At 44.6% G+C, this 10311-nt stretch overlaps 1 protein-coding gene across 1 annotated transcript; it reads right to left on the bottom strand.

Annotated features, from left to right (window-relative positions):
• Positions 1-223: 223 nt before the first annotated feature.
• MTRES1 (mitochondrial transcription rescue factor 1) lies at positions 224-4453 on the bottom strand. Its single transcript, XM_072332311.1, has 4 exons — positions 4289-4453; positions 2527-2968; positions 1783-1855; positions 224-699 (listed from the first exon to the last, which is right to left on the bottom strand). The coding sequence occupies exons 2-4, from the start codon at positions 2958-2960 to the stop codon at positions 523-525; spliced, it is 684 nt and encodes a 227-aa protein (XP_072188412.1). The 5' UTR covers positions 2961-2968; positions 4289-4453; the 3' UTR covers positions 224-522.
• Between the last annotated feature and the right edge of the window lie 5858 nt (positions 4454-10311).

Here is a 10311-nt window from a genome sequence, read left to right as displayed (position 1 = left end):
TTTATATTACATCACCATACATGAAAGCACTGTTGGTATTGTTAACCAGGATCAAATCAGTAATTACAAAAGGAAGCAATACGTATATTACGTATTTACATATACGTATATATAATATAAAAAAACCAAACTGCGTAACGAATCTAGAAATAAAGCTAAGAGAGCAGCGCTGCTTGTGGCGTCAGCTCTCATATAACCTGATTAACAGAAACCAGGCAGCAATTAAACAGTGATCAAATTCGTCTTTATTGAGTCATTATATATAACATCTGTAAGGAAACTGCCTGGAGATACGAGGGGAGAGTATTTTATCCCACAGTATCATGAAACAAAACTATCTGCAAGAAGTGACGGCCGTTTCCCACAGGAGCCTTGATGTACACAGCAGAGGGAGGTATTTCTAACACAAGCCCTTAAAAAAGGGTACTGTCATTTTGTTTAACCAAAATTCTTATTTAACAACAAACGACACGGTTTTCTGCAAAAAAAAAAATATCTCATGCTGCCACATGCAACTCCCTGCTACTTCAGTACGTCCTGTTTGGGCACCTTCAAGTTTTTCCAACGCCTTAAAATTACTCTGTATTTTTCACTCTCTGTCTTGTCAGACACTTTTTTTAAGACTACCCGCATCACTACAGCGGTTCCTGTTTCTTTATCTTCACCTACTAAGAGATCCAGCGTGTCACCGATTTTCACCTGGAAATAGAAAGAGAAGATGAGCAATCATAAGCATTGTCTGGAGAAAACAAAGTTCCGCAGTCGGGGCCACATTAATGTTGCTCCTTTCGTGCCATTTGTGCTCCCGAATCTCTCAGAGGAGGAGGTGGGAAGGCTGCTCCAGACCCACTACAGCTCCATCCTCCCACTGTGAACTTTGAGGAAAGCTCTGGCATTAAGCAACTAAATGTCTCCTCATGACCTTCTCTGCCAGGAGTTTTGCCCTTACTGAATTACAGCCAACGCCTAACTGTGGAAAGGTATAGTTCAGGTTTATGACCAAATAGGGCTTCCTGCCAGTCTTCTTCTATCAACAGATACAAAGCAGCCAAATGCAAAATTCTCCCTCCTTTCTTTAGAACACCTTCAAGTGCTGTAAAGAACAGCGCGGGTCAACAGTTTGTGCCCCCTTGCAAAATCCACAACAGCAATATGCCTTTAAAAATGAGCCCTAACTTGAGGGCAATGGGAACTAAAACTTCTCTCCTTACTTCCTTTTCAGCACAGTAATGCCACCTGGATCCCCCTCACCTGAAGGATACTTAGAGGTTTGCTGATCACCGTCTGGGTGAGCTCTGTTGTGAAAGAACATGGCCAGCTGGGCCTGCAGTCCTCTGGCTGTGTGTGTTGTGTCCTCTCTTAAAGACAAAATAACCTTTCCTGGGCTACCTCGGTTTCAGTCCGTTTCTATCATCAAACTTTAACCATGCGCCTACTCCACTAATACCTCAGATTTAATCACTCCTAATCCATCAACCTCGTATCTGTCATTGCTTCCTTCAGCAACACATAAAGCTCTGTCCTTGCTGCCACCTGCCTTCTCCTTGCTTTCAGCCCATTTCAATACCACAGGTCTCCCATGTGCCTTAGTGAGCAACCCCGTACCCCACGAATCACAGTCACACACACAGAAAGCTGGAAATAGTGTTGCCAATGCCATTCACCTCTGCAGAGCCATTTAGCGGCTGCTTCTTCTGACCCAAGTAAAAGGAAGAAGAAGAGGTCACAGTTTAGCTATTTTCTTATACTATATTAAAATATTTAAACGTTAAAGAATCTTACAGTTCTACTTTTCTTCCACAGTTTTTCTCCATTCAGCCTGAGTTCATTATTGTAGAATGCATCTTCTACTTTACTGAAGAAAAACAAGGTTTTATTGCGTTGACAGTATGCAGTAGAACAAATGCAACTGTTTATTTGCAAACAAACAAGAAAACCATCCACATGCAAAGCGTATTTTAGGACAGGACAGCCTTGAACTGGAATTAATCTTTCACGGATGGTACATGAAATGGTAGATTGTGGGTGCTCTGTGCTATGGGTGCAAGAAATATAAAGCTGTTTCTGAAGAGTTGTCTCCCGAATACCCAACAAATGAAGTCCTCTGTCCTGCACCAGCCAGTTCAATTGTTTTTAAGTGATCAGGTTATCTAACAGCTCTGCAATGTAAGGCTTCTGTAGGTTCAAGATCAGACTTACTGATGTAGAGTTGTACACTGCTGTATATCTGGCTGACCCAGTGTTTTATTTACACTTACCCTTGTCTTCTTCTACACTCATTAAACAGCATGTTATTTATTCCCTCTGTCTCAAATTAGGTCTTTTTGCATTACTTGGTATGTTTTCTTCATTTTAAATAAATGGTAATTGAGAGAAAATGCCCCAAAACAAACAAGAACACTCCAGACATCCCAACTCAAAACAGCTACATAAAACAGTAGTTATTCTAACAATAAAGGGTATCAAATCTCAGCTGTTATCCACATGCCATGTCTCTCTCACCAGCAGCTTCTTTTTCATACTTACTTTCTCGCAATGTCTAAGCCAGCCTTCATGACCACGTCATATCGCAGAGACTGCACTACTTTTTCAAGATCTTTGTAATCTTTTACTACGTTGAGGTCATTTTCCAATTCATCTTCCAAATCGCTTTCTTGTTCATCTGCCTCCTCTTCTTCCTCCTCCTCCTCCTGTACACTTTGTCTGCTCCTCTTAGAGCTTTTGCTACTTTTGTTCCGCAGAGAGAGTACTGAGATATACTCTGGAGAAAGTCTTAGTGCACAGAGTTTTACTGGGGAAAAGCTAAACCACCTTCGGTTGTTTACTATGCTTGCTTGACAGCTACAGAATATGCTTCTTCTCCAAGAGAGAAAGAGTTTATTAGAGGGAAATTTCTCCCACAGTCCAACCCAGACATTCAGTTTTCTAAACACGGTGACGGGGAGCCTGAAGCCAGTCATTGTACACCCTAAAATGAAATAAACATTCACGGTTAAAAACAAGCAAGTCCTTTCACTACTGGAAGGATTTCTCCAGGGACAACACAACAGTTACAACAAGCAGACAGACGGTTATCTAGCTCCCTTGCACACTGCATCATCTAAACACGGTGGGCATCTTGCTGCGCTCTCTGACATACTGCCCATCACGGCCAACAGCTAAAGCATCAGGCAGAAGCCAGCGCTGAAAACCTCAACGAAATACACCGTTCCTCTTCTGCAGTTTAATATTAACTGTCTAAACATATCTATGGCATTTTGCTCCCTCCATCTGACAAACAATTTATAAAAGAAACGACAGGTCGCTATTTCATAAAAAGCAAAGGAGAAGTTCTGCTTGTTACGACTCCTCCTCAGTGAAAGCAACTTGCTCGATACCACAAAACCCCAAGAGCTGAAGGTTTCTCAGCTCCAGGCTCTGCTCCTGACTGAGGGAAGGCTGCAAAGTGCTCCAAGTGGGAACGAGCATCACCGCAGCACTCCAGCAAAAGCAGCTCAGCTCTGCACACCGCAACAGGGCTGGGACCAGCATCCCTGCTTCTGTTCCTTTTGGGGCCACCCCTCAGCTGGGGGCACCTCTCTAGCCAGATGCCACGCTGGCTTTTGTATGGCTGTGCATGTACTGCATGTGACCAGAGGTTGTTCTCTTGAGACCAGAGTGAACTCTGCTGAAACCAGAACGGGATTCCTGTGCAGTCAGCTGCAGTAGTGAAAAGTGTGTGACTACTGGCTGCATAACCACAACCCCTATGGCTCTGCTCTCACTACAGCAATTTCAACTATTAGGCATGCAGTTGAAAATCTCGGACGGTGCGAACCTCCCTAAAGACTTAACGCCTCTTCTCAGGCCGGGGACAATATCCTAAAAGCTCTCTGAAGCCGCCAAGATTGCTGTTATTTTACACTGCCGACCCAAACTCGCCCCCGGGGGCACAGGGGCTGCCGAAGCCTGGAGCCAAGGGCGGCTCCCGGCCTCCACCCGCCCCGGGCACGGCGCTGAGCTCGGAGCGGAGCTCCCAGCAGCGTAGGGCCGCAGACGCCGCTCCAAGCGAGCGGCTACCGCAGCTCAGGGCCGGCCCAGCGCGGCCCTCACCCCGGCCCAGGCCCCGCCGTGGACGGCCGCCCTCGGCCGCTGTCCCGGCGGAAGCCGCGCAGCCCAGGCCCGACCGCGGCCCGTCCCGCCGCTTGGGGGTCACGGCGGCCCCGCGCTTCCCTCCGCCCCGCGGCCTCGGCGCTGCGCTGCCCCGTTCCTGAGGGAGCCTCGCAGCAGGGCAGGCCGCCACGGTTACCTGAGTACCCCGGAGCCACAGGCCCGGGCCCGCCGCCGCCGTCCCCGCGCCGCTGCTGGCAGGCCGGAGGTGGGGCCGCCTCAGCCCGCGCTCGGCGCCCTCTGCCGGGGCCCGGCCGGTTGCTGCGGAAGGCGGGGAACGGGGCGCTTCGCCTCCGTTTGCCCGCTCTGCCCTCCGGCGCCGGGCGTCAGGGACTCGGCGGATCCCCCGGCTCCGCTGGTTGCTCAGCCGGATGGAAACAGAGCTGCGCTCGCCAGAGGGCGGCCCGGCCTCGGCCATCTGCCGCCGCGCACAGGCTGGCACGGACCGTGTCCCGTTGGGTGTTACAGAGTCGCAGAATATCCCGAGTTGGGATAGAGCCAAGTGGCTCCACACAGTACTGCCCAAAATCAAACCCTACGTCCGAGAATCCCAGCGCTCTTTCAACTCTGGCAGCTCGGGCCGTGCCTGCTGCCCCGGGCAGCCTGCTCCATGCCCACTGCGCTCTGGTGAAGAGCCTTCCCACAACGATACATTTTTCCTGTGTGTGTATATATATATACATATGTTTATATTTTATTATATTCACACACATACCTCTAATTTTCCCTTCACAGTAATTTAGGTCCAAGTACTCCTCCTGTCCTGAAACCTCTCCACATAAAACCAAAGATACTGAATTCTCTCATCCGTCATTTCCAGAGCCTCTTTCTGCCACCAGACAACCAAACCACTGGGACCTCAGCGATAAGGGCCAGAGTGGGTGCTTTCTGCTCCTCTGCCCACATTCCGAAGCCAGGAAATGGGAAATAGAAACCGCTCCCTGGAGAAATGCCTCCAGCAGATGTCCAAGTCTCTCGCCTGCTGATTCATTTGCACAATGACAGTCCAACCCCAGTCACACCATATCCCGGGATTCTCATGTCTTTAACTTTGTTGCTTTCCTTTACATTTCTCTTTTCACATCTCCACTACCCATGGCTATCCATGATCCCTTCTGTTTGCAGCTTAGCCTAATATTAGGCCAGGTCCATCACTCTGCATGCCCCACTCACACCTCTCCTGGTGACCACTTTTCAGTTGTTCAGCCTTTGGGAGATTGTCCTTATCCACACCAGATGGGTACAGAGTGCAGTCACATCCAACCGGCAGCATCTTGCCCTGATGCAAAGGGCCATGTAAAGTTCAGGGTAGTTTTGAATTTCTACTTTAAAAAGTCCTTCATCTCATCAGGGAGAGCAATCCTCCCTTGAAAATTATCAGCAAGTATAGGAAGTGCTACGTCTGTGAGGCTACTATTGTAAGGCAGCTGTTTAATTAGCATGGGCATTATAGTTGACTGCTTAGTTTTACACCTGCCTAAGTTTTGCCATGAAATTTTTGAAAGAGAGGCATTTATGTCAGGGATATTTTGTAGTGAAGCAATTCCTCTGGAAAATTATTTCCCTCCTTGCAAGCATCACTGGAAAGGAAGCTGCAAATATCTTTATATTTTGGGTGTTCCATTGCCCAGGTCAGAGTTAGTCTGTCATTAGACATCTTTACTGCATCCTCATACTAAAAGGCAAGATAAAGAACTTGCCTGAAGTGCTTCTGTCTTCTATATCTTTCAAATATGATATGGTGGTCCATTTCAAATCCAGAATGCAATTAAGTCACTGTTCAACACCTTTTCCTGTAATCTTTACAGTCTTCAGAATGTGAATTGTATTGCTCTCAGGTCCCTCCTCACTCATAGAGAAAATGTAAGTTGGCAGCCAAGAGCAGGCATCATGCACCTGCTTTATCTCCCCCTTGAACAACTCCAAACTGGACATCACCTCTGTCACACTTGCACCCTTTTCCAGCCTAGCTACACCAACAACTGCTCCAGTTGTTCTACTTAGGAGACACCTCATGTTACTTCTTTGTCTCTGCCATGATGCCAGACCTTACCAAGGTTATCACCAGCAGAGTTCATGTGAACTCTTTGTCAACAGGTTCCTCTGTGCTGCAGAGTTAGGAGGGACATGAAAGCCCTCATCCTTAAGATTTATGCTCCAGCTGTGTGGGACCTTGGTGACTCCCAACCTAGGTTATTAAGCACATATTTTAATGACCAACAAGACAAAAATGAAGGCAATGTTAATGGCTCCTACTTTAATTACATCAACCCATCTTACTACCCAAAATACTCAGACTGGGTAAAGACCGCAGTGCAATTTATCTCTTTCTCCAGTTTACCATTAGATGGCAGTGATTAGCTCCCTGACGAAGCTCTGCGAGCTCAGGCTCCCGCTCAGAAGCTTTACTCAGAAGCATTTTCATGTGGCACACTTCCGTATAATGTTCTACGGCATTCAGCCATAAAAAGATTAGTCTTCTTATGTTGATATCTCGGAGAGAAAATTCTTGCTAGCCTTTGACCTGTATGTTGGAATCTATAACCAAGAAATCCTTCTGCCACTACTCAGGATTTTTTATTTTCCTGTGAGGTCAGTCAAGAGACAGCAGTAGATCTACCGATACTCTTAGCATCTGAAAATAAAGTTGAGACCACCATACAGCCTTCCTAGCCCTGTTAGTAGCTGTAGCTGTACCACTATGCTATAATGCTATAACTCTACCATTACACAATGCTCACCTCACCGGAATACTTGTTACTGCAGAATTATCTTCAGAGCTACATTGCTGTAACTACACACCCTGTAAAATACAATGCTTATTTCAAGGTGCACTGAGGAGGTAACCAGCGGTGTTCTATGCATATTTATATGGCCTGGGAAAACAGAGTGACCCCATGTGAGCACCACCCTTAACTTTGTCCATATTCATTTGAATAATGAGCTGAATCTCCCTGACCGCTAATTCACCCCTTCCAGTGTTACATACCAACTGCAACTGAGAGATGCTCTTTTTTCTTAGTCCACAGCCTGGAGACAATTCCTTTAACTTGTTGTTTACATCCAGTCCACGTCCAAATAATCCTACCATCTCTTTCTCTAAAGCACATCTCTGAAAGCTGATCCTTCCTGCAGCAGAAACTCCTTTTCTGGTCCTTCCACTGCTGCCTTTCCAGTTGGCACACTGTTCTACACATTTATCCATAGCATCTACTGTACCATTTCTACCATAAAACATTGTGGGTTGTTTGTTTTTTTCTCTCTCTATAGGATTCCTTTAATGTCTCTAGCTCCTGTGTATGCTGCTGAATCTTGTCTCCTTTACTTACTGACTCTTTAAGTTGCCATTTCATCTCCTCCGATAGCAATGGCGTTACAAATTTCTGTCACTTTTTATTGCAGCGACTGTGTCACCCTGCACACAGAATCCATTTGTCTTTTACACTAGAATGTCCCACTGAGCCATAATCAGAAAGAAAAAGAGGATAGGCAGTGCTGACTACTTTAATCACTACTAAAGAAGCTGATAGAAGCCATCCTAATAAATCATAGCACAGTGACCCACCTAGACTAGAAATTAATAGAATGCTGGACAGCGAAAATCAGTTTTACATCAGTAGCTAAATTTATGGGAGGAAAAAGAGCAGCTTCCTTTAGTTAGCCTGGCATTCAGTCCAGCTACCCACAGATTAAAGGCTCCATAGTGCCACCACTAATTCTTCCAACTCCTCAGCTTGGTGAGAGGTTTGCAATGAGAAATGTTCTTCCTCCTTTCCTTGTTTGGTAATAAGATACAATGTCTTTGTTTTTGCAGTAAAAGTTAAAGTATGTGTTTTTAATACAGGCTCGTGGAAATGCATTCATTCTGCAGAGACCGTGATTGTGCTAGCTTTGATTGCAGCTCCAGGATTTATCTAGCTCCTGCTAGCAGCAGGTGGCAAATGCAACAAGAAGGAAAAATAATCAGCAAAGCATTTGTTATTTGAAACTTACTCATTAGCCAAAACAGCTACATATTCCACGAACAAATGCTAATTAGTTTGAATTACTTATTTACTTCTGTTTTCTCTGTATTCTTCTCAGATTAATGGCTTTACTACTTAGAGTGTAGCATTCTTTAATTGATAGCACCTAGTTCAAGATATACACACGCATCACTTTAATATAATGAATTACCAAAGAGAGATTTTGGATTGTTCCCTCATCTGTGTACAGTTAAAGAAGAGCTTATTTGTTTGTTTGTTTGTAATGTTTTCTGTTGGGTTTGCTTTTAAAAGCAGAAAAAAAGGCTGTTCAAAGTACTTCATATTTCATTGGGACTCAGAGACATTACCTTCAGAAGCACGTATAAGCAGTAGTGCATCAGGAAAGAGAAACCGATCTGTAGACTTCAATACACCTTATATATATATATATATATATACACACACAAAATAAAGGAAATAATATAAATAAAGGTGCATTAGGGGTGGATGAAATGTCAGAACAGTCATATTGTTTGGAGTCAAGGGTATCTTGTCCAGCATTTAGGTCCAGAATCATGAAGAGAATGTGTGAATTACACAGTAGGAAAATCTATCTTCCATGAAAGCGTGTCCTTGCAATGCTTTCCATTTAAACTCTGGATGTTCTCACTGATAAGTGTCCTGTCCCTCTCTGTACCTTGTCTAATAACTTGCAGTAAAGACTTCCTCATCTAAAAAGACACCTGAAGTCTTAACATGATCCATGATGCAGCTGTCCATCTTTTCAGTTCCCCAACTGGTCCCTTTTCTAAGATGAAATGGAAAGAACAGATAATCTATCTATCTTCAATATCTTGTTCATTCATGCATGTTTTAATCATACTCATTCTTGTTTTCTCTTCTAAAATAAACAGCTCCAGCCTGTTCATCAGAATTTTCCATGCTTCCTTTAAACTTACCTCGAATCAGAAAATGGAGGAAATGACTTTTGCTCCATGTCTGTAGGCCTGTTATCTAACAGTAAGTCTCATGAGTTCAAGGAAAGCCCTGCCTTGGTTTTGTCCCAAACCTTGCAACATGATACCATATTCTTGGGCAGGATTCAGGGACTGGTCCAGGCCATGGACTACTGCATTACAACAGGCAGTTTAGATTCAGCAGCAATTTTCTGAAGCCTAGCAAAGTTCAGCATTTTGTATGTGGATAGACACATCAGTTGGTCTGAAGGCCAGAGAACAGGCTCAGCTTCTGTTTGTTTGTTTGTGGTGCTGTCACCCAGGAGTTTATTAAACCTAGGGAGAAAGGTGGGCTTTCAAGCAGACCTGAATCCACAGTGCTAACTGATTAGGAAATCACACCGTTGGTATTAAGGCAGCTATTCTTAAATATTTCTTGTTGACATTATTTCTGGAATCACAATATCATTTCTGGTCAGTGTTTTAGACCTAGGATTCCAGGGCTGAAAATCGTAGGTTAGTTTACCTCCATAAACTATACACCTCTAATTAAGCAGTCTGACTCAGTTTGGTTTTTTGTTTGGTTTTGCCTCAGTTTGGCACAGGAGAAAAAGCAGGCTGGAAACATGTGACAGTGATGGTTTGGATTATGGCAGTAAAGGCCCATTTATGAACACATATTTAACTGAGTTCATTCATCAGTTAATAGCAAGTAGAGATTTACAGTTCCACCAACCCGTCTTCCATTAAAATCTCTACTAACAACACCACAAAACAGACTGCAAACCCTCAAATGGAAGAGAGAATGTAATCCTCAAAATATATTCCAAGTGCTTAAATGAAGGTGCACACCAAACAGCATCATCCAGATATTTAAAATCAGGTTCAACCAGACAGAATTTCAGATTCGTTCTGCAATGCTGGTGAAGGGGCATTTGTGAAGAAGGATGCTTCAAGAGATGGGAAGATTTGATTATGTGGCTGGAGCTCTGATGCTCTGGCAAGACAGATCCTCCCCACTAAACCAGCAGCAGAAGAGACAGACTAGATAAGGAAATGATACTGTTCTTTTATGTTAGCAAATGAGAGTTTCTCAAGGTAAAATCCAGCAAAAATGGACAACAAAGAAACCTACCACCAGAGGATGTCAGCATAGATCAGCATAAGCAGGCTAGACCGTGCACACAGGGAAGCTGCATTTCTCTCTTCCAAATTGTCCTTTGTAAAACAATCAGCGTCTG

This window comes from Excalfactoria chinensis, chromosome 3 (genome assembly GCF_039878825.1).
Source record: "Excalfactoria chinensis isolate bCotChi1 chromosome 3, bCotChi1.hap2, whole genome shotgun sequence".
Classification (NCBI taxonomy): domain Eukaryota; kingdom Metazoa; phylum Chordata; class Aves; order Galliformes; family Phasianidae; genus Excalfactoria; species Excalfactoria chinensis.
This window is presented reverse-complemented; position numbering and strand designations above follow the sequence as displayed.

Bases quoted from the DNA above. Each gene is read 5' to 3' on its own strand.
- MTRES1 (XM_072332311.1), bottom strand. From the start codon at position 2,960: ATGACTGGCTTCAGGCTCCCCGTCACCGTGTTTAGAAAACTGAATGTC. The intron at 1,856-2,526 runs GTAAGTATGAAA...GTTTTTCTTCAG, and splicing joins GGCTTAGACATTGCGAGAAA to TAAAGTAGAAGATGCATTCT. The intron at 700-1,782 runs GTAAGATTCTTT...TTCTATTTCCAG, and splicing joins TGTGGAAGAAAAGTAGAACT to GTGAAAATCGGTGACACGCT.